The sequence below is a fragment of the Callorhinus ursinus genome, unplaced genomic scaffold (assembly GCF_003265705.2).
Source record: "Callorhinus ursinus isolate GAN/ISIS: 27379988/994484 unplaced genomic scaffold, GSC_fseal_2.0 scaffold3, whole genome shotgun sequence".
Taxonomy (NCBI): Eukaryota; Metazoa; Chordata; class Mammalia; order Carnivora; family Otariidae; genus Callorhinus; species Callorhinus ursinus.
Window position 1 is genome coordinate 25,324,095 of NW_027397065.1, and position 27,413 is coordinate 25,351,507.

The window sequence follows — 27,413 nt, forward strand, 5'->3', positions numbered from 1 at the left end:
CAAATGTCTCTATCTCTACTTAACTTTTAGATAATACAGATCTAGAGTGAATTGTATCTTTTAGTTAATCTATGTAATGCAAATAAATATTTCTTATATTAAATATGTACTATAACTTAATATAACTGCCTTTAGAAATTTCTAGTTTAGAGGCACCTGGGTAGCTCAGCCAGTTAAGCGTCTGCCTTTGGATCAGGTCATAATCCCGGGATTGAGAGCCTCATCAGGCTCCCTGCTCAGTGGGGGGTCTGCTTCTCCCTCTCCCTCTGCCCCTTCCCCCTCTCACGCATCTCTCTCTCTCTCTCTCTCAAATAAATCAATAAAAAGTCTTTAAAAGCAAAAAATAAATTTATAGTTTAGATTTTTCTCTGAGGAAAACTTCCCTTCCCACACATTTACTATTTAAAATGAATGAAAGCATCCTTTAGAAGACTTTTCACTAAGCATCAAAAACTAATTAGCACATCTAGTTATACTTTTGTTTATTCTTTTATTCTCAGAGCTGACTGCTTCAGTAATAGGTCTTTCCTTGGACCTAGCAACTTAAAAATATTTGCTATGTCTGATTAACTGACTTAACGAATTTCAAATGTAATTATCTATAGTTATTTGCTAAAATTCTGAAGAAAGAAGATTATCCTATACCAAATGATTGGCCCTGAAACAGGCACATAAATAGGATTCTAATTATAGAAATGACAAATTTGAGTTGGCTTATTTATTTGGTGACAGTATATAATCCATTTGAGATGTGAAGTGGCATAGAAAAATGCAAAACCAGAGAATAATATGAATAATTGAAAATTCATGGCAAATGAAAAAACAAAGAGAATATAATAAGACTAGGTGAGATGAATACATATCATCCTCTATTTCTATTTAGAAACTAGCCAAAATTTGATTCTCATTTTTTTAAAACTTTATAGGGCAGCTTATACTAAATAATAGTAAGGTTCAGAGAGCACATGAAACTAAGGATTTATTTCTTAAATACCAACAAAGGGGATACCAGGTGATACAGTGGTCATCACTGTAATAGATAAAATAGTAATTATTTTTTTCTTTTTCTTTCTATGTTCTATCCACAGCTAAGAATAGAACTGAGGCATGGTTGCATAAAAGCAAGCCCATGTAATCTAAAACAATGTAGTTCAAGTGGACAGCTCTTGATTGTCTTCTCTATAAAAAGATATTAGGAGTCTAGAGAAAAGGAATGCATGTTTTTAGATAGTCCTACATAAAGATTATTACTCCAAGTCAGATTTATGATTGAAAAACAAGGAGTTTAAGGTTTTGTATCCTACTAAGAATCTGGAGTGTAGATGCTCTGTGTTGCAATAATGGCCCGCGCATATGCTTTGACAATCCATTAGGCAGAGTGAATTCATTATTTGCTCTTCTTACTTGTTAACATTAATTCACATCCCTAATTATTATTAGAAAACAGGATATTAAGAGTGTTAGGATAATTGCACCTGTGAAAGCAAGAAAAAGCCAGAAACTTCAGTGACAGGAAAAAAAGTGTACATTAGTATAACAAACAAGTTAACCTAGCTCAAAATAAGACATAGAAAAGAAAAAAAAAAACTGGTGAGAGTTTAAAAATATCATAGGATACCATATGGATAAAGCATTCTGGAAAATCACATTTGCATTTCATGGAGAATGGATAGCTAATTTCATAATGATTTTCTCTGAATGTGAAGGAAAAATATGTAGTCATTCAGCTAGAACTAGAAAAACCAATAACTTGTAAAATACATATTTAACTTTAAAGAAAAAGAGTAGTGTTAGTGAATCCAGATTTGCAATTTGTATTATCGAATGCTGGAAGGAAAAACTTACAAGCAAGATAACTAAATAATTCATTATCCAAATTGAGACACTTTTGAGAGTGAATAAATTCACTACTAATAACTAAGAAAGCTGGAAAATTTAGGCATAGACCCAGGCTAACCTGGGCAAACTGGAATGCGTGGTTAGCATACTTAAAATGTCTCTCAGGCACAAACCCAAAGCAGAACAATTATTCTTCCCCAAAATCCCCTCCTCTCTTCAAGCTTCTTAGTCAGAAGAGTGCCAACCCTCTTATTTTTAACTAAACAGAGATCAGTATTAAATTTTAAAAAACAGCTGTGAGTCACTGACACTCACTGAATATGGACATTCCCTTCTCAGAGAGAAAGGACAAGCACTTCCTGACAATAGAAGTACCAATTTATTGTCTTGGCTTTTATCTTACCTGAGCTATATATATGCCATTATGGATTCGCCCATCTTTCTCATGATCCTTTGTTTTCTGTAATATTTGCCATATTTTGTTTCTAACTCCATCCTGCTCATCATCTCCCCGAAGTTCCCATGACATTTTCACCAGGTTATACATTAAGCCATAGTATCCAATCCATATCACTTGATCACCTGTTGAAAAAGATATATTCTTTGGGAAAACATGGTTTTATTCATCTTAGAAAAGCACAGTTTTGTGAAAAAGACAAAACTTTATTTTGCTAATATTTTAAAACCTGAAATTCTGAGCTTTGGAATTTGTTTTACTCTTCATAGCTCTTACTCCTTTAATTTTAAAAGATCACAGATTATTTTAAAATTTCCAGCCATAAGAAAAGATCTGCACCTAATATCATACCTCATAAATTTAAAGTTGGCAAGTAAACCAGGAACTATGTATTAAAAAAAAACAAAAAAAAACAAAAACGTTGGGACTCAAGGAAAGAGGCATTTGTTCAAGGTAATAGGAACACTTAGACCACCACGGTGCATTTTTATAATGAACTAGAAAACAGGAGAAAAACCACTGCCTTTTATAGAAATGACCAAGCGCTATGAAACATGGCATTTGAACCAAGAAGAAAGCCTTGAAAATAATGTGAAAAGCAGACAAAAATTGCTGATAATAATTATAGACTGGAAGATTTTTTTTTAATAATAGAGACATAAATCAACTGAAATAGAGGAAAGGGAACAATGAATCCAGAAGAGATTTTTTTAAAGTCTAAGACACTCCTCCTTCTAAGACTTATCTACCAATTAGTAATTTATATAAATTATCAAGGTCCACTTTTAAGATACACTGCTCCCATACAGAAAGGAGGAAGAAGTTTCTCTTTATTCTTTATCTTAATTACTTCTTATTTCTTACCTAGGTGGTATATTGCTATGCAATACTATTCAGGAGAAGAGAATTCTTTTTTTTTAAGACTTTATTTATTTATTTGAGAGAGAAGAGCGAGAGCACAAGGGAGGGAAAGGGGGTCAGAGGGAGAGGGAGAAGCAAACTCCCCGCTGAGCAGGGAGCCCCGACGTGGGGTTCCATTCCAGGACCCTGGGTTCATGACCTGAGCCAAAGGCAGACGCTTGACCGACTGAGCCACCCAGGTACCCCCAGGAGAAGAGAATTCTAATTTAGTTAGTGATGGGATAAATTTGGAGAATAAAATAATATAGGAAGTCTCAAAAGGTATATGAACTAAAGTTAGCCAAAGAGCAACATGAGAGTACCAAGTATATGTGAAGCAGGTAAGAAAAACACGAGGAAGAGAAGGTTCAGGAAGGGAGATGGAAGGGTTTCAGAGTCAATTAAATTCTGTATTGTACTGTCCCCTAAATCCTGATGATAGTCTGTATGACACTGGAACTCATCAGTGCTCGTCTTGAATAAGGATAGAATTACAATATGAAAAAGTCAAAATCCTTAACTTTTCCTAATTCAATATAGATTTTTTTATAATCCAGACTAGTAATAATAATAATTACTATTATAACTAGAAAACTTGGGCATTTCTACTACTGTGTGCCCTTATTCTAGTCCTCACTACAATGCTGCTATGAAGACCATATTATACTTAGCATAACAGAAGGAACATATGACCTTCAACTTGGTTGAAAGTCCCCTAGCATTACACAGCTGATGAGTGACAGAGCCAGGTGAAGGTGAGTCTAATCTTATCCCAGGCAGCACAGCCTTTCCAACTCAGACAAGTGCTTTTCCTTTGTTCTATTCCATTCACAGGAAGGGAAGAGACTAGAAGGTAGAAAGAAGAGGCAGAAGTGAAAGTATGTACACATCTTAAAAGTGGGAGGAGGATGGCAAATGTCCAGCTTCCAAACTTAAGGCATCTTTCATCATTTGTAGTGATACTTTGAAAGAGATAGTATAAACCACAAATACAAGGCTACAGTTAAGCAGCCAATTCTTTTGAAAATGTAATTTTCCCCCACAAAAATTTTACAAGTTAAAATTAGCATGCTGCAGTATTTGACATGATATGTATGAATTGATGTCAGCAAGATGATAGAATAGGAAGACCCCAGCCCTCATCCCATCATAGAAATAATGTGGCAGCCATCCATAAACAAAAGTGCCTTTTTCAGGACCTTGGGATTGAAGTAAGAGGTTGTGAAACCCCACTGGAACCCAAGACTGAGCAGGCAGTCCCAGACCCAGGTGGCGTATCTGTTGGCACTTATGTGGTACCAGCCATGGACCTGGAAGCATCCTTGCCCCACTGTGAACTCAGCTCCAGCCCTCGTTATCCAGTCTTATCCACTAAAGGACCCAGGGGAAATCCATGCCTGCTGGTGCCCTTAGTAACAGGTTCACAGTCTGTGGGCCCTGAAACAGCTCTGTGACCTGGCTCCAGCTTCACTCTCCCATGGTCCAGAGGCAACTCTTCCCACCCAGGAACCCACCCATTGACCTGGCAGGAGTGTGCTCAGGGAAGTGGTGGGGGCCACATCCACTTGCACCCCAGGTAACAGGTCTAGTATCTGTAGATGCAGAGGTGGTTCCATAACCAGGCTTCTGCCCTGCTCAACCATGGTCCTGGAGGTGGTCTCATCTGCTTTGGGATGTGTGACAGAAACTGTGCCTACTCATTCCTTTGGCAACAGGCCTATTGACTCCCAGTAGAGAGGTAGCTATAAGAAAAGAGAAGGTGGAGGATGATAGTGAGGATCTCAAACTGAGCTTCATATTAGAAATGGATAAGGGGCTGGGGCGCCTGGGTGGCTCAGTCGTTAAGCGTCTGCCTTCGGCTCAGGTCATGATCCCAGGGTCCTGGGTTGGAGCCCCGCATCGGGCTCCCTGCTAGGCAGGAAACCTGCTTCTCCCTCTCCCACTCCCCCTGCTTGTGTTCCCTCTCTCGCTGTCTCTCTCTGTCAAATAAATAAATAAAATCTTTAAAAAAAAATGGGTAAGGGGCACCTAGCTGACTCAGTCGGTGGAGCATGCAATTCTTGATCTTGGGGTTGTGAGTTCAAGCCCCATGTTGGGCATAGAGCTTACTTAAAAAAAATAATAACTTGTTGGGGCTCCTGGCTGGCTCAGTTGGTAGAGCATGCAACTCTTGATCTCAGGGTTATGAATTAGAGTCCCAAGTTGGGCATAGAACCTACTTTTTAAAAATGGGTAAGGTAAAATAACTAAAGATAAATGGGGTCAGATTAAGTGGTAGATATTTGAGCAAAAGAGTAGTGTTCTATTTGTTCAATAAAATGTTATGTCTATTCAAACAATAAACTGGGAAACCAATGTGGGAATTTTATGAGGTAATCTAGGTCTTCACTGTGATGAGCAGTAGGATCTTGGAGAGTAAATGACAAACAAGACATTGTGGAGATCTAATGTAGGGATACAAATGTAGGGATCTGAAGGGGTACGTGCACCCCAATGTTTATAGCAGCAATGTCCACAATAGCCAAACTGTGGAAAGAGCCAAGCTGTCCATCGACAGATGAATGGATAAAGAAGATGTGGTATATATACACAGTGGAATATTATGCAGCCATCAAAAGGAATGAGATCTTGCCATTTGCAACGACGTGGATGGAACTGGAGGGTGTTATGCTGACTACTTTGCTATAGAAGAGGAGGAAGGCATGAAGTGGAAAGGAATAGTACATTTTTAAGCTGAGGAACTTGAAACAATAATGAAATCACTTGCAGGAAAGACATTATGGTAGAGGAGCCAGTTAGGGGAGAGGGGAGATAAAATAATATTTGGAAAATGTGGCATGGTCGGGGGTGAGGAGTATCTAATTTTCAGAAGCCTATAACTTGTTGTAAAAATATAGCTAAAATTTAAGTGAAATAGCAAAAGTGAAATTATGGATTTGTGAGTCTATCAGAAAAATAAGGCTTGAACTTAATATGAATAACAAAATAATTATGAGTTTTTAAATTAATAGTTCTGGAATTATGGACCTCAAAAATTTTAAAAAGCAGCTTTGAATAAAAATATGATAAATAAAACATACTGTGAATTTTAATCTATTTATATATTTGTTGATAGACTCCCAAACTCTTTACATTAATAAGAAGGATTGATTAAAGTACATATAAGCTGCCTTCATATATTTTAAGTTATTGGTTATTAAGGAATAAATATTTTATAAGTCTATAATAATTGAATCATTGAATTGAATATGGTTTGTTTTTAGAATCTACAAGACCAGTGATTAGTCCATAAAATATATTCTGGTAACTGAGTTCTCAAAACTCACCAAACTTTTAAAATGCCATCGGTAATTTTTAAAGTGAGCTGTTCACGTATTGATTACAGTGAAATATTGCTTACAAATAATATTTGTGGGGAAAATTTATTGTATCCAATTGATTGACAGTTAATGAAAAAAACTTATAAAGACAGATGGGATGTGTTACAACTGTCATAAAAGGCAGAATGCAGTCTAATATGCATGTCTAGACATTTGCTAAGAAGCATACCTGCTATGAAACTCTTCATCCAGGGACCAAGCTGAAGAATAAGGTACTCTTTTGTTCTGCTTTGAGTGACCCTGTGGCAGCTATCAAAAATGTTACTTTTAATATACTGAGAGAAAATGTGTCTGTCTGCAGCTAAGCAGACAGTATCCTAGGAAATAACAAAGCTGAACCAAAACAAAATTCTTAATAAATCTTGAAAACTTATTAAGAAACTATGCTGTTTGAAAGCCCGTATCATGATCCTTTCTTTGTAGCAATGCTTTGCTTTAGTGTCTGAACTCCATGGAAGCCTTTAATTACCAGCCTAGATATTTAGATTTCACAAATTCAGTGAATGTGTAATATGAGTATTTCTACTTATATGAATGAGTATAAATGAATGCAGCCTTTACAATTTTGACAAATATAACTTGGCAGAATCAAATGTACCACTAAAAGGTAACCTGACTGTGAGACGTAGTTTAAAACATGGTCTTTGTGAAACGCCACATAAAGGAAAGGAAATAGATCAATGCCAAGAAACCAATGGACAAGAACCAGTCAGCAAGCCAGGCATTTAACAAATATTTACTGAGTCAATGCTATGTGCCAATGGCTGTTCTAACATGCCAAAGAAAAAGACAGTGTTACTCTCTCGGGACATGTAATTCTAGTAGAGGAAGACAGATACTAAAAAAGTAAACAGAACAGTATCACTTCATAATGAATGTTAGGAAAAGGGTAGAAGGTAGTAATGTGTTCAACAATGACTAGAGAAGAAAGTCACCATAGACACAATGAGAGAAAGACCACTATGAAGACACAGAATTCAAGATAAGGTATGATGGATTTTTAAAAAGTTAACCATCCAAGAAGCTGGGGGAATTGCAGCATCTGTGAGTGCAGAGGCCCACTCTGAATTATCATGGCCAATGTGTAGGCCATTGAAAGGAGTTTGGAATTTATTCTTAGTGTAATGAAAAGTTAACAGAGCATTTTAAACAAGGAAATGAACTGACCTGCTTTATGTTTTAAAAATCTTTTTGGCTTCTTGATGGAAAATGGATTCTAGGGAGTATGAGGGAAACAGGGAGACTTTCAGCTTTTGCAGTAGTCTAGAAGCAAAGTGATGATTACATAGACTCGGGAGTTGTACAGTAAAGAATTAACAATGTCCAAAGTGAGGGCTGGCCTTTGCCCTTACCTTCTGGGAGGTGACTCTTAGGCATTAGAACGTCCTGTCTGATAAGAATGTCTTTGTTTACCTGGTAGCCTTAGGCCATCAATTTGGCCACTGGAAGGACCAGAGACTGAGGTCAGCCATGTGTATGTGACTGAACTCCAATAAAAATTCTGAGTACCAAAGCTTGGTGACCTTCCATAGTTGACAATACTCTATGCAAAGAGTCATACATCATTGCTAGAAGTAAATGCTCTCTGCACAACTCCACTGGGAAAGGACAATGGATAGCTCTGTACAACTGTCCTGGACTCTGCTTTATGCACTCTTCCTTGGCTAATTTTAATCTTTATCCTTTTACTATAATAAACCATAACCATGAGTCAAACGGCTTTGCTGAGTTCTGTTCTTCTAACAAATTAGCAAACCTGAGGGTTGTCTTGGGGATGCTCAAATGCATAGGTGATTTCAGAAGTGAGAGTAGTCTTGGGGACCCTTGAACTTCATAAGAGATAGTGACAGAGGGCGTCTGGGTGGCTCAGTTGGTTAAGCGACTGCCTTGGGCTCAGGTCATGATCCTGGAGTCCCTGGATGGAGTCCTGCATTGGGCTCCCTTCTCCCTCTGACCCTCCCCCCTCTCATGTGCTCTCTCTCTCTCATTTTCTCTCTCTCAAATAAAGAGATAAATAAAATCTTTAAAAAAAAGATAGTGACAGAGATATGGGGGTATATTTTGGATGACTAGTAGAATAAATAGGAATTCTAGGGTACTCATTTTCAGAATGTTATACTATAGTGATAATAATTATCTATATCTATATACACATTAAACATTGATAGTTATTCTGTATATATCATCATATTTGATCATTACACATATTAAACACATATCCAACAGAATAAACCAAAGAGAACCAAAGTATTACTAATTTACTCAGTGTTTGTTGCAGGTAATACAGAAAACAAAAAGCAAAAAGCAAAAGTCAGCTGATTCCTATATTGGCATGGAGCAGTAACTGAAACATCATGGCAAGTAGGATGCTGCAGTTAACACAGAAATTTAAGGAACTGTGGGATGCCTGGGTGACTCAATCAGTTAAGCGTCTGCCTTTGGCTGCAGTCATGATCTCAGGGTCCTGGGATCAAGTCCCACATCAGGCTCCTTCTCAGTGAGGAGCCTGCTTCTCCCTCTGCCTGCCACTCCCCCCTGCATGTGTGCTCTCAATCTCTCTCTCTCTCTGACAAATAAAATTTAAAAAAAAAATTTAAGGAACTGAGTAGAACTTGCCTTGCTTAACTTTTATGATGTCTTTTGCCATAGTCGAGTATGGCAATCTGTTGATTGAAAATAATTATCTTCTGGAGTTATAACTGGGAACCAAAGAAGAATGTGGTTCATTTGCTTTTCAAGAACAACTGTGATTCTTATAAATTAAAGAAACATCAGACTTCTGATTTTTGGAGTTATTTTAAGTTTCATTCAACTAAACAATACCAACATGATTTTGGACTATCTCTATAGAAATAGTTAATCCTCACAGGTTTTTGTATCCAAGAGGCAACAAAGGAAAAAGAAAAAGAATTAACAAAGATTCTTTTGGAAATTAAGAAAAAGGAATAACTTTACATTTATAAGCACAGTACATGCAAAATTTATTTTAAAATCCATAATCTTGAAGAAATTATGATTCTGAAAGATATAACAAGTTGCCTAACATCATCTACAACATGACAACTGAGCTAAAACTCATCCCAAACCTCTGACACTCCAAATTTCTGACAAGTCTAGCCCATTGCACATATATTCATCTACAACTGAGCCATTTTGGTGCTGTTTTCCCTCCTCTTCTTACTAAACTTCTCATCCTTCATCCTATTTGGATGGTCTTTTATTGTTCCTTCCTGTAAGTAGCTACTTAAAAAGTCTTTAAAAATTAAAATAACTGTTGGGGTGCCTGGGTGGCTCAGTTGGTTAAGCATCTGACTTTGGCTCAGGTCATGATTTTAGGGCCCGGGGACAAAGCCCTGCGAGGGGCTCCATGTTGGGTTCTCTGCTTAGTGAGAGTCTGCTTGTCTCTCTCCCTCTTCTCCCTCCACCCTCGTGTTCTCTCTCTTTCAAATAAATAGGTACAATCTTCTTAAAAAAATTAACTGTTCACTCAAAGCAGTAAGAAATATCTGGATCAAACACAAGAATAATGTATTAGATTAGAGATTTCTGTACCCATCAACATATTATCAGGTTACTTTTAATAGATGTGAGGGGTAAAGGGCAAAGTGACTCTAGGGTCTTAGTATTCATTTCTGTACCAGATTAAATGACAAAAAAAAAAGTCAGAATCACTCTGAAGGATCTTAATATAATTCTGGCTGGTGTAACAAAGGAAGTTACAAGTATCTAACTGAGTTATTTTCATTAATGTATATACATTTGCTTTTAATTAATTTGGATAGAAAGCCAACAACTATCATTCTTTTTCTTCTCTGCTAAGGTATATTATTACAAAAATTGTTTTCTAAAATGGCATATTGCAATATACTTTAATATCACTAATACTTTAAAAAAAAAATCTCACTATTTCCAGTTCATGGGTCTTTTTTTCACTATGTTCAGCCATAGATGGAATTGAGACCATTGGCTCAAATGTGATATATCTTTGTATTTATGCCTCAAAAATGTGAGTAATGTTCCCATGAGATTTTCAGCTCCTTTATTTGAATAAATAAAGACTTTTACACAGTCAAAGGATTTTTAACTGAAAAGTCCAGCATGTTGTTTTAGCCTGTCCCAACCAAAAGGAATAGTAGCAACCAAAACTGGGAATAAATAGAATGAGATAGTGAAATCTTTTAGTTTACACATGTACAGAGCTAGATTAAGATTCATTTGTAGGATGAGAGCAAAACTTCCTGAAAAGAGTAGCAACACTTAACTTTCAAAAATCATGGTAACCCTTTGTCCTGGTTATTTGTGCTTTATGAAGCTCCTCGTGTAAACAGAAAATTAGGTCTTAGGGCGCCTGGGTGGCTCAATCAGTTAAGCATCTGACTTCAGCTCAGTTCATGATCCCAGAGTACTGGGATCAAGCCCCACATCAGGCTCCCTGCTCAGTGGGGAGCCTGCTTCTCCCTCTTACTGCTCCCTCTGCTTGTACGCTCTCTCTCTGTCAAATCAATCAATAAATAAAATTATTTTAAAAAAAAGAAATAAAGAAAATTAGGTCTTGCCTCCACCATTAGTAACTATTTTCTACAATCAATACAGGTTAAGTTTTAATTGCTGAGGCAGTACTGACAGGGAAGAAAATGGTTAGCTTTACCCATACTTATTGGGTATAAAGTAGTCTTAGATCACAAAATATAGCTCCTATCCAAGAAATATTTGACCACAGGGACTCCTTCCTTTACCTCATACAGTTTTCAGCTCTTCTCACATGTTCTGAACTGAAACTATTGTCCTCTGCCCCCCCTCCCATATCCCCAACAGCACTGACACCAGCTCAGGGAAAGGCTACAGTAAATGGAAGGGAAAAAAGAATATGTCTAGCAGTTCCTCAACCAGGTCCCTACAGTCTCTGACATCCCAGGCTCAGGGCCAGTTGTCTGGCAACATATCAGTTCTAAACCCTTCCCACCCCCACCATGAAGTACTAATATAAAGAAGAGAAAGGAAAGTATCCTGCTGCAGCCTAGAGATTTGACCATGTCATTTCAAACTGGACTCTTCTCAAAGAAAGGTTGTAGCTTTGGGAAACCATTTGAAGTTCCAAATTACAGACTTACAGGCCAACTTGTGACATATAGCTAATGACATGGGGGCCAGTGGAGAGAAAGAAATGCAGGTCAGATTTGGGTTTAGTCTTGGTCCACTTATGGCCATCTGACAAGTTTTGAAATCACAGTGAAAGCTGAGGATGGCAATAGTAATGCGAGTGATTTGTCTTTTTCTTATTATTATACTATTTCATATACATGTGCATACAGTATTTCTCAACTTTAACTTGTATTTTAACTCTCATTTTTTTCTGCACAGATATTGCACATTTTTCTGTAGGTATCTTCTAATCATGTCTTTTATGAATTGTGATTTTTCTCGTTTATGAAACCCTTTCCTGCTTAACTTTTAAAGGTACTGTGCTATATTTTCTTCTAGTTATTTTAAATGTTTTAATTCATATGGAAATTATTTTAAAAATTTACTATGTGTGGTTATGATTCATGGTACTTAACTAACTTTAAAAAAGTCAAATACATATATTATCATCAAAACAATTCATTGATAATCCATTCTTCCCCACTTTATCAAATGCCAGAATAGACATCATATTTCCATATACACCCTCACATAACCTCACATCCAATTTTACTCTTCCTCTGTCTCTGTTTCTCTCTCTCTCTCTCTCTCATACACACACACACGTGTAAATGTATACCAATATTTGTTTACACCCAAAACATTCTTTTTTTTTATTTTTTTATTGTTATGTTAATCACCATATATTACATCATTAGTTTTTGGTGCAGTGTTCCATGGTTCATTGTTTGTTCATAACACCCAGTGCTCCATGCAGAACGTGCCCTCCTCAATACCCATCACCAGGCTAACCCATCCCCCTACCCCCCTCCCCTCTAGAACCCTCAGTTTGTTTTTCAGAGTCCATCATCTCTCATGGTTCGTCTCCCCCTCTGACATACTCCCCTTTTCTTCCTCTCCTGTTATCTTCTTCTTTTTCTTTTTTCTTAAAATATGTTGCGTTATTTGTTTCAGAAGTACAGATCTGTGATTCAACAGTCTTGCACAATTCACAGCACTCACCGTAGCACATACCCTCCCCAATGTCTATCACCCAGCCACCCCATCCCTCCCACCCCCAACCACTCCAGTAACACTCAGTTTGTTTCCTGAGATTCAGAATTCCTCATATCAGTGGGGCACCTGGGTGGCTCAGATGGTTAAGCGTCTGCCTTCGGCTCAGGTCATGATCCCAGGGTCCTGGGATCGAGTCCCGCATCGGGCTCCCTGCTAGGCGGGGAGCCTGCTTCTCCCTCTGCCTCTCTCTCTCTCTCTCTCTCTGACTCTTGTGAATAAATAAATAAAAAAAAAAAAAGAATTCCTCATATCAGTGAGGTCATGTGATACATGTCTTTCTCTGATTGACTTATTTCACTCAGCATAACACCCTCCAGTTCCATCCACGTCGTTGCAAATGGCAAGATCTCATTCCTTTTGATGGCTGCATAATATTCCATTGTGTATATATACCACATCTTCTTTATCCATTCATCTGTCAATGGGCATCTTGGCTCTTTCCACAGTTTGGCTATTGTGGACATTGCTGCTATCAACATTGGGGTACACGTACCCCTTCGGGTCCCTACATTTGTATCTTTGGGGTAAATACCCAGTAGTGCAATTGCTGGATCGAACGGTAGCTCTAATTTCAACTGTTTGAGGAACCTCCATACAGTTTTTTTTTATTTTTTTTAATTTTTGTTTTTATTTAAATTCCAGTTAGTTAACATATAGTGTAATATTAGTTTCAGTAGTTGAATGTTGTGATTCACTTACATATTACACCCAGTACTCATCACAAGTGCCCTCCTTAATACCCAACTCCAATTTAACCCAGCCTCCCACCCACCCCCTCCAGCAACCCTGTTTGTTCTCTATAGTTAAGAGTCTGTTTTATGGTTTGCCTGTCTCTTCCCATGTTCATCTGTTTGATTTCTTAAATTTCCCATATGAGTGAAATTATGTGATATTTGTCTTTCTCGGACTTATTTCACTTATTATAATACACTCTCGCTCCATTCACATCATTGCAAATGGCAAGATTTCATTCTTTTTGATGCCTGAGTAATATTCCATTGTATCTATACACCACATCTTCTTCATCCATTCATCAATCATTGGACATTTGGGTTCTTTCCATAATTTGGCTATTGCTGATAAAGCTGCTATAAACATTGGGATGCATTTGTCCCTTTGAACCAGTATTTTTTGTATCCTTTGGGTAAATACCTAGTAGTGAAATTGATGGATTATAGGGTACTTCTATTTTTAACTTTTTGAGGAACCTCCATACTGTTTTCCAGAGTCGCTACACTAGTTTGCATTCCCACCAACAGTGTAAGAGGGGTTCCCTTTCTCCTTATCCTCACCAACACTTGCTTCCTGTGTTGTTAATTTTAGCCATTCTGAGAGGTGTGAGGTGATATCTCATTATAGTTTTGATTTGTATTTCCCTGACGATGACTGATGTTGAGCATCTTTTCATATGTCACATGTCTGTTAGCCATCTGGATGTCTTCTTTGGAAAAATGTCTATTCATGTCTTCTGCCCATTTTGTAACTGGATTATTTGACTTTTGGGTGTTGTTTGATGAGTTCTTTATTGATTTTAGATACTAACCCTTTATAGATACGTCATTTGCAACTTTCTTTTCCCATTCTGAGGGTTGCCTTTTAGTTTTATTGTTTCCTTTGTTGTGCAAAAGCTTTTTATCTTGATGAAGTCCCAGTAGTTCATTTTTGCTTTTATTTCCCTTGCCTCCAGAGATGTATCTAGTAAGAATTTCCTACAGCCAATGTCAAAGAGGTTGCTGCCTGTGTTCTCCTCTAGGATTTTGATGATTTCCTGTCTCACATTTAGGTCTTTCATCCATGTTGAACTTATTTATGTGTATAGTGTAAGAAAGTGGCCCAGTTTCATTATTTTGCATGTAGCTGTCCAGTTTTCTCAACAACATTTGTTGAAGATCTGTCTTTTTCCACTGGATATTCTTTCCTGGTTTGTCAAAGATTAGTTGACCATATAGTTGTGGGTCCATTTCTGGTCTTCTATTCTGTCCCCTTGGTCTATGTGTCTGTTTTTGTGCCAGTACCATACTGTCTTGATGAGTATAGCTTTGTAATATAGCTTGAAGTGCAGAACTGTGATGCCTCCAGCTTTGCTTTTCTTTTTCAAGACTGCTTTGTCTATTTGGGGTCTTTTTTGGTTCCACACAAATTTTAAGATTTTGTTCTAGCTCTGTGAAAAATACTGGTGGTGTTTTGGTAGGGATTATATTAAATGTGTAGATTGCTTTGGGAAGTATAGACATTTAACAATATTTGTTCTTCCAAGCCATGAGCATGGGATGTTTTTCCATTTCTTTGTGTCGTCTTCAAATTCTTTCATAAGTGTTCTATAGTTTTCAGAGTACAAATCTTTTACCTCTTTGGTTAGGTTTATTCCTAGGTATCTTACGGTTTTTGGTGCAATTGTAAATGGGATCAATTCTTGATTTCTCTTTCTCTTTCTGCTTCATCAATGGTGTAAAGAAATGCCACAGATTTCTGTACATTGATTTTGTATCCTGCAACTTTACTAAATTCGTGTATCAGTTCTAGCAATTTTTTGGAGGAGTCTTTCAGGTTTTCTACATTGAGTGTCATGTCATCTGTAATAGTGAAAGTTTGACTTCTTCCTTGCCAATTTGGATGCCTTTTATTTCTTTTTGTTGTCTGATTGCTGTGGCTAGGACTTCCAGCATTAAGTTGAATAACAGTGGTGAGAGTGAACACCCCTGTCTTGTTTCTGACCACAGAGGAAAAGCTCTCAGTTTTTCCCCACTGAGGATGATATTGGGTGTGGGTCTTTCATACATGGCCTTTATGATGTTGAGGTATGTTCCTTCTAACCTCATTTTGAGGGTTTTTATCAAGAATGAATGGTGTACTTTGTCAAATGTTTTTATGCATCTATTGAGAAGATGCACATAAGAACCATATGTTCTTAACCTTTCTTTTATTAACATGGCATATCACGTTGGTTGACTTGCAAATATTGAACCACCCTCGCAACCCAGGAATAAATCCCACTTGATCATGGTGAATAATTCTTTTAATGTACTGTTGGATTTGATTTGCTAGTATTTTTTGAGAATTTTTGCATACATGTTCATCAGGGATATTGACCTGTAATTCTCTTTTTTTAGGGGGTTTTTGTCTGGTTTTGGAATCCAGGTAATGCTGGCCTCATAGACTGAGTTTGGAAGTTTTCCTTCCATTTCTATTTTTTGGAACAGTTTCAGAAGAATAGGTATTAACTTTTCTTTAAATGTTTGATAGAATTTCCCTGGGAAGCCATCTGGCCCTGGACTTTTGTTCATTGAGATTTTTGATTACTGATTCACTTTCTTTGCCAGTTATGGGGCTGTTCAAATTTTATACTTCTTCCATTTCAATTTTGGTAGTTTATATGTTTCAAGGAATTTATCCATTTCTTGCAGATTGCCCAATTTTTTGGCATATAATTCTTCATAATATTCTCTTATAATTGTTTATATATCTGTAGTGTTGGTTGTGATTTCTCCTCTCTCTTCTGTTATTTTATTTATTTGGGTCCTTTCTCTTTTCTTTTTGATAAGTCTGGCTAGGGGATTATCAATTTTATATCAAGAACCAGCTCCTGGTTTCATTGATCTGTTCTACTGCAGGGAGTGTTTGTTGTTTCTATATCATCTATTTCTGCTTTAATCTTTATTATTTCCCTTCTTCAGCTGGCTTTAGGCTTCATTTGTTATTTTTCTAGTTCCTTTAGGAGTAAGGTTAGGTTGTGTATTTGAGACATTTCTTGCTTCTTGAGGTAGGCCTGTATTACCATGTACTTCCCTCTTATGACTGCTTTTGCTGCATCTGAAAGGTTTTGGACCATCGTATTTTCATTATCATTTGTTTCCATGTATTTTTTAATTTCTTCTCTAATTTCCTGGTTGAACCATTCATTCCTTAGTAGCATGTATTTAACCTCCATGTATTTGTGGGCTTTCCAAATTTTTTCTTGTGGTTAACTTCAAGTTACATTGCACTGTGGTCTGAAAATACATGTGGTATGGTCTCAGTCTTTTTGTACTTGTTGAGGCCTGATTTGTGACCCAGCATGTGATCTATTCTGGAGATTGTCCCCATGTGCACTCGTAAAGAATGTGTATTCTACTGCTTTAGGATGAAATGTTCTGAACGTATCAGTTAAGTGCATCTGGTCCAGTGTGTCATTCAAAGCCATGGTTTCCTTGTTGATTTTCTGCATAGTGATCTGTCCATTGCAGTAAGTGGGGTGTTAAAATCCCCTACTATTACTGTATTATTATCAATAAGTTTCTTTATGTTTGTTATTAATTGATTTATATATTTGGGTGCTCCCAAGTTGGAGCATACATATTTACAATTGTTAGATCTTCTTGGCTAGACCCCTTTATTATGATATAGTGCCCTTCTTCATCTCTTGTGACAGTCTTTGGTTTAAAATCTAGTTTATCTGATATAAGTATGGCCACTCTGGCTTTCTTTTGACGTTCATTAGCATGATAAATGGTTCCCCATCCCCTCACTTTCAATCTGCAGGTGTCTTTAGATCTAAAATGAGTCTCTTGTAGACAGCATATAGATGGGTCTTTTTTTTTTTTTTTAATATCCCTTCTGATACCCTATGTCTTTTGATTGGAGCATTTACATTCAGAGTGATTATTGATAGATATGAATTTTGTGGCATTGTATTACTTGTAAAATCAGTGTTTCTGGCGATTTTCTCTGTTCCTTTCTAGTCTTTGTTGCTTTTGATCTTTCTTTCCCACTCAAGGAGTCCCCTCTAATATTTCTTTCAGGATTGGTTTAGTGGTCACAAGCTCCTTTAGTTTTTGTTTGTCTGGGAACCTCTTTGTCTCTCCTTCTACTCTGAATGACAGCCTTGCTGGATAAAATATTCTTGGCTGCATATCTTTCCCATTCAGTGGGTTGAATACATCATGCCACTCTCTTCTGGCCTGCCAAGTTCCTGTGGAGAGATCTGCTGCTATTCTTATTTGTCTTCCCTGGTAAGTTAGGGATTTCTTTTCTCTTGCTCCTTTTAGGATTTTTTCTGTATATCTATATTTTGCAAATTTAAGTATGATATGTCTTGATGTTGGCCAGCTTTTGTTGATTTTGATGGGAGTTCCCTGTGTCTCTTGGATTTGGATGTCTGTTTCTTTCCCCAGGCTAAGGAAGTTTTCAGCCATAATTTCTTCAAATAAACCTTCTGCCCCTTTTTCCCTCTCTTCTTCTGGGACTCCTATGATATGAATGTTATTATGCTTTGTGGAGTCCCTGAGTTCCCTAAATCTACATTCATGATCAAATATTTTCCTTTCCCTCTTCTTTTCAGCCTCATTATTTTCCATAATTTTATCTTCTATATCACTTGTTCATTCCTCTACTTATTCCATCCTTGTGGCCATTACATCCAGTTGGTTTTGCATCTTGGTTATAGCATTTTTTATTTTGGCCTGACTAGTTTTTATGTCTTTTAAAGAGACTCCTTGGTGCCTTCTATGATTTTCTCCAGCCCAGCTAGTATCCTTACGATTGTTGGTTTAAATTCTGGATCAAGCATACATATATGTGTTTTGAATAGATCCCTGGCTGTGACCTCTTCTTGGGATGAATTCCTCTGTCTTGGCATTTTGTCTAGGTCTCTATCTTTTTCTGTGTGTTAGGAAAGCCTGTTACGTTTCCTGCTCCAGATTAATGGCTTTATGAGGAAGAAGTCATATTGTCCAGGGTCTGGTGCTTTAGGAAGTGTCTCTGGTGTATGCTGTGTGTACTCTGCTGCTGTGTTTTGGCTGCTCTTTACCTCAGGTCAGAAACTCTGCAGAGTTTCTCAAGCACACTTGTCCTAGAAAAGCTGCACCTATGGAGTGCAGAGGGCCGGGGCTTGGTGTAAGCATTTTACACCACTGTTGGTGCTGTGCTGCTTACTGAAGTTAGTTTAGGCTGAGAGGAAGGTGAGAGAAATGGTGCCCAAAGGCTCCTTTGTACCAAGAGAGGCAATGCCACCTCTCTCAGATGCACTCCAAGAAGGGGGAATCATCTCTCCCAGTGCATTCCAGGGGATCCTCAGATCACATCATCTTCCCCCGCCTCGAGCTATCTGCCCTCCTTCTCCACAGAAGCAACTCAGCACCCACCAGGCTCCACACCTGCTCCATCTTTAACAGAATCATTGCTAAGCAACCTGCCATGAAACCTCTAAAACTCCAGTCTTTTAGCCCCATGGTTGTAAAAAAAAAAAAAAAAATCATGAAAATCAGCCCCTCTCATTTTTCCAGTCAGTGGTTTTGGGGCAGTGTTTTCCTTGTGTGATCCCCTGTGTGCTCCTCTCTCTTTCTCGTCTCTTTCTGTGATCAGGACTCCCTCTCCTCAGTGGCACCCATGATCCACTTCTCCCCCAAATCACATCTCTGCACCTTCTACCTTCCATTATGTGGCCTCTTTTCTCCCTCTAGTTGTGCAGTTGGTCCTCAGATCAATTTCTTAGTTATTCAGAATGATCTGATATTTATCTAGCTGAGTTCAAAGAGCCAGGCAAGCCTAGGGCCCCCTACTACTCTACCATCTTAGTTCATCCGCTCTACATCCAAAACATTCTTGACATCAATGGAAAGCCAGAGATGCTTAGCAATGATTCTGTTAAAGATGGAGCACAGCTACACAAAACAGCACAGCAAGGAAAAATTTTCACATCCTATTGGTAGATTTTGTTAGCAAAATAATAAGTCATAAGCCACATAGACAAGGAGTAACATAAACTCCTCATAAATTTCTAGATTTAAATTTATCACTACCAAAGTCTGAGGCTCAGACCCATTAGGGTCAAGTCAAATGTTATAACTTTCTCAAAAGAACACAGTAGTTGAGCAATGCTGAGCATTATTGTATTCCCAAAAGAAACCAAGAACATAAGAACTTGGAGGAAATAAAAAGACAAAACAATTTCAGTGGGAAAATTGTAAACTTATAAAAAGAGAAGTTGAAAGTATGGTATTAAACAAATGTAATTAAAGTAATTCAGTAGCAAAAAAGGCCACTTACCAATTTTAAATGATAACAAGGACAGGGGTTATCAATTATTTTAGAGGAGGAACATAATGGAGCATCATATTTATTAAGAATATGTATATTATATATTCAAGTAAAAACAAAAGTAGCCCAAAATTACCAGGTGAATATGAAAATAAAATAATATGTTTACCAGTATTTGACTAATGATGTGACACAAACTAATTTTTCACTTTCATAAATATCAATTAAATACAAAACGCTTCTGACACTGGATATGTTATCAAACTCAAACTCCAAATGAGTAAACACTTTGGTTATTCCGACTGCTAACACTATCACTATTAAAACTTATACATGATAAAATACGTTACCAAGTTGTGTTAGTATGTTGAGCTGATGGCATAAACTTACCATCTTTTCTGATTTGTATTTATTTATTTTTAAAGATTTTATTTACTTATTTGAGAGAGAACATGAAAGAGAGCACAAGTGGGTGGAAGGGCAGAGGGAGAAGCAGACTACCTGCTGAGCGGGGAGCCCAATGCAGGGCTCGATCCTGGGACCCTGAGATCATGATCTGAGCTGAAGGCAGATGCTTAACTGACTGAGTCACCCAGGCACCACCATCTTTTCTAATTTTTAAACAGTATAGGTAATTGCTGACCTACCAGCCATACCTTGCCCCTTCCTTAAAAATAGAATTCCTATTCTGCACCCAGATAATGGGAACAAATTCTCATGGGCAATCACAAATGCCTCTCTTCACCAGGCATTTACTTTTCCAGCCTTCCTTGTAACTAGTAGTGACCAGAGTATCTAGCCCTGTCAATTTCACACAAGGGACAGTCTTCTGGAGTGCTTCTGGGAAATCTTTTGTTTTATAATAAGGTGAATAGACTCTTTAGAAGAGAGGCTTCTCTTTCTTCTTGCCTTGCAATGCTATGTGAGTCTGTGATGTCTAGAGCTAAAAAGCTCTTTTAATAATGAGATAACAAGCATAGGAATAAAAATCCAACATCCCTGAGAAGTAGTGTAAGTAGAGTAATGCAAAAATTGGATGAAGATTGAATGAAATTATGATGAGACAAATGTGGTCCAAGCATCAGGCTATTAAAGAAATTGCATCATATAATAGAATTTGTTAAGAGAATTAACTACCCACCAGACTAACCAGAAAATTTCTGCTCTTAGATGTGTCAATCAATAAGGTGTCTGAAGGAGGGATGAGTGAGATGAATAGATACTAGCTCCAAATTTTGAGGTGAGAATAATAAATAAAGGAAGAAACTTACTATTACTAAAGTTGGAATGTGTTAAATGTCATAGGGTGGAATGAAACAAAAAAATAGCAATGGAATTCTTTCAAAAATGGAACTAGAAATGTCCTTCATAGTAGTAAGGACGTTGTGCTGTGTGATAACTCTGGTGATCCCCAGGTCCTGAAACAGTAAGTGTCAGCAGTGAAGACACCTTCTGGATCACTGCAAGGATGAAGGGTTTTCAAATTTTGGAATCATGATTTACCTAATTTGGGAGATAATGATCCTCTAGGGTTTGAGAATAAAAATTAAAACCACTACAAGTAGTGCAGCCTATTAAGTCAAAAAGAAATTCATTGAAATGCAGCTTCCAATTAGAATCTCTTTATACCCCTCCCACCCTGTGTTTGTCTTTGTACTAACATTCAGCAAGATACTTACTGATGGGGGCACCAGGGTAGCTCAGTTGGTTAAGCATCTGCTTTCAGCTCAGGTCATGATCTCAGGGTCCTGGGATGGAGCCCCACATTGGGCTCCCTGCTCAGTGGGGAGCCTGCTTCTCCCTCTTCCCTCTGCCCCTCCCCCCTGTTTGTGCTCTCTCTCTCTCTGTCATGCTCTCTCTCAAATAAATAAATAAAATCTTTAAAAAAAAAGTACTGATGTATAAGAATGATACTGAAATTCCTTTTAAAAGATCATTTTTCTATATGCTTTTTACTGTGGTTTGTTGTTCAAGAATTGACTCCGTTTTTGGGGGCACCTGGGTGGCTCAGTCATTAAGCATCTGCCTTCGGCTCAGGTCATGATCCCGGGGTCCTGGGATCGAGCCCCGCATCGGGCTCCCTGTTCAGCAGGAAGCCTGTTTCTCCCTCTCACACCCCCCTGCTTGTGTTTCTCTCTCTGTCAAATAAATAAATAAAATCTTTAAAAGAAAAGAATATACTCAGTTTTCTTATTTCATGGTTTTCTTGTTAGTTTTCAGTGACTAAAATGCAGAATATTTGCTTTCCATGAACTTCATAATTTCTAGTAGAATATGCCTGTCTCTCCAGTTTTATGATTTCCTATTGTTTCCAGCATATAATGTAATCTAATTGCATACACAAAATAATGGGTTTATTTGTACAGAAAACTTTTTTTTTTTAAAATAAAGATTTTACTTATTTATTTATCTACTTATTTGACAGAGAGACGCAGCGAGAGAGGGAACACCAGCAGGGGGAGTGAGAGAAGGAGAAGCAGGTTTCCCGCTGAGCAGGGAGCCCAATGCGGGACTGGATCCCAGGACCCTGGGATCATGACCTGAGCCCAAGGTAGAAACTTAACGACTGAGCCACCCAGGCGCCCCTGTACAGGAATACTTTAAAATCATGTTTAGCATATGCCCATATGATAAAAGTACTTAATATTTTGAAAAACAGTCCTTATGAAATTAAGGTATCTTATATACTAGTGCATCTTGTACATCAAAAAATATGGCAAAAGGTGGGTACCATATTCATAGATACAAATACAGATATATAGATATTTTATATTCTGTTATGAAAATCTATTAGTCCAGGTAGACTAATAGATTATTTTACTAGTATCATACAGAGAATTATTGTTGTTTGATGTTTAAGACACTGCCCTTTTTCTAAGTTTTCTTGACTATATTCTTCCAGATCATCTATAGAATTAACCTGCCAATTTATACTCTTTTGACTATTCTATTGGAATTACATTTAATTTATAGATTAATTTTGGGAGAATCTATATCTTTACAATACCAAAGTTTATATTCACTTATTTCAAGTCTTATTTTATGTCTTTAAAGTTTTATGGCTTTTGTTCTTTAGAGAGCACATTCCTTAGGATTTTGCTGTTTTTATGCTATTGTAAGTGGGTTTTTTTTTCTATTTAGTTTTTGCTGGTATATAGTAAAGTCATTGACAGTAATGTTTCTTGTAACTAGCCATTTTATTTAATTAGTGCTAATATTATTTTCATACTCTCAAAATAGACATTCAGATCACCCATAAATGCTTTTCCAATATTATACCTGCTTTTTTCTTTTTGTCTTATATCAGCTAGGATATCCAGAATGTGGTAAAATATCAGCAATTAATGTAGAAATTCTGGATTTTACTTAACCTAAATGAGATTATTTTTAGTTTTTCATTCTTTTTTTTTAAAGATTTTATTTATTTGACAGAGATAGAGAAAGAGAGCGCAAGTAGGCAGAGAGGCAGGCAGAGGGAGAGGGAGAAGCAGGCTCTCTGCCAAGCAAGGAGCCTGATGCGAGACTCGATCCCAAGGCAGCCGCTTAACCAACTGAGCCACCCAGGCACCCTAGTTTTTAATTCTTTAGGCTGATGCTGATTTTAGTTTCTGATAAATCCTCAACAATTTAAGAAAGTACCCTTATATTTCTAGGTTTAATCCTATTTGCTTTATCTTCCTAAAAAATCAGGCATGTATTTTTAGCTTAATCAGTTCTATTTTGGCATCTATTAAGAATAACTCCTTCTTTAGTTAAAAGAGTTTTAAATTTTGTAATAATGATCTCTCCTTAGATTCCTAGAATGAACAGTATAAATATAGTATATTATTACTTTAACACACTGCTGAATTTGGTCTGTTAGTATTTTACTTAAGATTTGTACATATACGTGCATTCATAAGACAGAGTGGTCTATTCTTAATACTCTCGTCACCAAGTTTAGGAATAGAGAGACAACACATTTTGCTTTATAGAAATTATTCCCAAAATTTTTCCTAAATTATAATATTATGATATTATATATCATATATAAATAATTAATTTGCCCAGCACATTCTGATCATACACATAATGCTAGTATGTTTTAAGCATGTATGTACATGCAGGTATATAAAGATAACACTGACCTGTGGCAACAGGTCAAGAGCTCTTCCATATTATAATTGAAAGTAAAAGCTGAATAAAAAGCAAATGTTCTTCTGTATTAATATACATGTTATTACTTTCCCTGAAAGCTAGTTGTTAGGATACCCAGAATAAATCATTTTTTAATGACAAGGTTTGGGACCAACAACCACTCTAATACATTCAAGAGGAAAAGATATTTTCACTATAATTCAAAAATAATTTTAATGATAACTTTAATTACTCTTCAACTCTACTTAAAATTGTTTTTGCTAACTATAATTATTTTCAACACATTGAATGGTTTTTCTCAGTTACCTAAGAGGCTGGCAGATATTAAATTTAATTCAATACACATAAACTTGATAGAATGCTTACTGGATGTAAAGAACAATATTAATATATGCAGGGTGGTTATGAGTTGCTAGTATTTAAAATACTTCAGCCTATTAGGGAGATTTAGATTTTATGAGAGCTAAAGCATATGTAATTATGAAGCCCTCTTTTTCAAAAACTATAAAAACTTCTTATTTTTTGCCAATTTTTTTTTTAAAAAGACATTTCTCTATGAAGAGATATTCCTAGTGTCCTTCCTAGGATTTTAGAAGTCTGTCAAATAAATTAAAAAGAAGAAGAAGAAGAAGAAGTGTCCTATGTGGTGAAAGGCCCTGAAAATTAAATGTCATTAGTTTCTCTGTAAATAAACCTGTGCTTGTGGGGAAATTGAAGATGTTTCTACAGATAAGTTAATGACATTTTTGAAGGAGGAATCCATAATCATCACAACAAATCCTGCCTTCAGTGAACTAATAGAACTCATAATGTTCAAGATAAGAGTAGAATGTGTCTACTCAGCAAATCTAGATATTCTGATGTCCAAATGAATTTTCCTCACATGCAAGTTTTATCAAGTGCTACCAAAAACATCAAATATTTAAAGAGAAATACAGATTCATCCTGAAATTCAATGCATTTAGTATTGTATATATCATACTTTAGATTCCAGGACCAAGGATCCATTTCTTTTTTTTTTTTTTTCTGCCCCAAGGACCCATTTCTGATTGGCTGGTTTCCATAATGGCTTCTTAACTTTTCATGTTTATTTAGCCCTCCCCATCCTTACTTCCCCCATCTTCCCCCATCAAACCAACTACAGATTTAGTCCTACTTTCCATAACCATGTAATAGCTATGTTTATCCAAAGTTGTTTTTAAAGTTCTTTGATGCTCCATGAGTCATTAATATAGAATGATGCACATAATGCACATTCACATTATAATGAGTAAACAAATGGACAACTTTTCTCTTGTGAATTGAAAAGAACTTGTGCTAATTATTTTTGAAAAGAAAAAGAATGAGAATAAGTGGATTAGCAATGTATAAAGATGATGTTTAATAACCATTTTGAGGGATGCCTGGGTAGCTCAGTCAGCTAAACATCTGCCTTTGGCTCAGGTCATGAACCCAGGGTCCTGGGATCGAGTCCTGCATAAGGGACTTCTCTCTGTTTCTCACTCTGCCTGCCACTCCCCCCTGCTTGCGCTCTCTCTCTCTGAAAAATAAATAAAATCTTTTTAAAAAATAACCATTTTGAATTGAAAATGTCATCTCATCATATCTCAATACAGTATCCATTTCCTTTCCTTCATCCATTCATATATTCAACACTTATTTATTGAGAGGTTACTCTGAATGAGGCAATGCATTAGGTAATGTAGGGTGAAGCAATAAAGGCTAACACCTATTCCCTGACCTGAGAGAGAACAAAACTTGGTAAAATAAGCTTTGCACAGATTGTAAATTACTTCACAATATCCAGTCTCCCTTTCTTCCTTAGTAATGTGAATCACTACTTTTAGCTTGGCTGATTGATACTCAGAAAACAAAATAAACTCTCCTTAGGTGTGGCCATATGATTACATTTAAGCCAATGAGTTTACAGCAATAATGTTATGTGGTACTTCCTATTAAGAAGACAGTAGAAAATGGATATTATTATTCTTCCCTTCTGCACCCTCAGAATAGCAAAAGAAAATGAACCTGCCTCCCTGAGAACCTCTTAAGCCCCGACACCAACCTTAGACTGCCTATTTCTGGATTTATTTTATGTGGGAGAGAAATAAATTTTCATTTTATTTAATCTAATGTATTTTTACTACAGGTAGCCAAATCTACTCTTAACTAACATAGAGAAATAAAATGATTATTAAAAATACAAGCTATAATTTGGTAAAATCCACTGGAAAGGTACAAAAGAAAGTTCAGAGAAACATGAAGTTATGTATATTAGTAAATTAGCTTTTCTGTTCCTTATATTTATCTCATATGTTCCACAGCATGTAGCATATAGAAATATGAGAGGCAGAGAGAATAAATATCTAATATCCTTGTTCAATTGGACTGGATTATCTATTTGTTCCTTAAACCATATAATATTCTCTGTACTTCTGTACAAATAAAAAACATACATTTTATGTTGTCAGTATCATGACATCAACTGAATATTCTGCTAACTTTTTTCTGTCTCACAAGCCTGACAGAATTGATAATTTTTTCAGAGTAGGGTTTAATTAATTTTCAGTGAATGATATTTGGCTGCATTGAGTGGCATATGTCACCTATATTAACAAGCTGAGAGATTATTTCAGATGCATAGGGTTTTTAGAGAAATTGTGCAGTCAATGATATCTCTTTTGAAAATTATGTTTTATTTAAAAGGATGACAGAAAGAAATAAAGAATGATATACCAAGCAAAATGAGTTACAGACCTACAAATAACTCCAAAAGAAAGCAGGGCATGTAGAACTTTGGATTGATGATTTCTGAATTCATCTTCATTTTTAAAATACAACTGTGTTTTCTAAAAGATATAGACTAAATCTAGAGATAGCATACCTGAGAATAGATCAAAGATAAATCTTCAAACATATCCTACGTTAACAAGTAATAAATAATATAATTTATCCTGGAGTAAGTAAAAGATGATTACTGCAAAAAGTTTTTTAAATAACTTTTTTATAATTGCTCATTTTTGCAATTTTATGACTAACATAAAGCCAGTGGATGAAGAAAATGTGGTATACATCCACAATAGAGTACTGTTAAGCCTTAAAAATGAAGGAAATTCTGCCATATGCAACAACACAGATGAACCTTGAGGATATCATGCTGAGGACGGTCATGGAAAGACAGACAAATGCTGCATGGTTTCACTTACATGAGATATCTAACATGGTCATATTAATAAAATCAAACAGTATAATCAAAGAGTGTAGGGGCACCTGGGTGGCTCAGTTGGTTAAGCGACTGCCTTTGGCTCAGGTCATGATCCTGGAGTCCTGGGATCGAGTTCCGCATCGGGCTCCCTGCTCAGCAGGGAGTCTGCTTCTCTCCCTGACCCACCCCCCTCTCATGTTCTCTCTCTCTATCTCATTCTCTCTCTCAAATAAATAAATAAAATCTTTAAAAAAAAAGTGTGGTTTCCAGAAAATGAGGGAAA

At 36.6% G+C, this 27,413-nt stretch overlaps 1 protein-coding gene across 10 annotated transcripts in view; it reads right to left on the reverse strand.

Moving 5' to 3' along the window:
• The window catches only part of TMEM232 (transmembrane protein 232), a 250,075-nt gene that overhangs the window by 140,830 nt on the left and 81,832 nt on the right, over positions 1 to 27,413 (reverse strand). For all 10 annotated transcript variants that reach the window (XM_073889030.1, XM_073889039.1, XM_073889019.1 and 7 more), the window contains one exon: positions 2,243 to 2,421. In XM_073889030.1, coding sequence (XP_073745131.1) covers positions 2,243 to 2,421 — 179 coding nt within the window. The remainder of the gene's footprint in view (positions 1 to 2,242; positions 2,422 to 27,413) is intronic.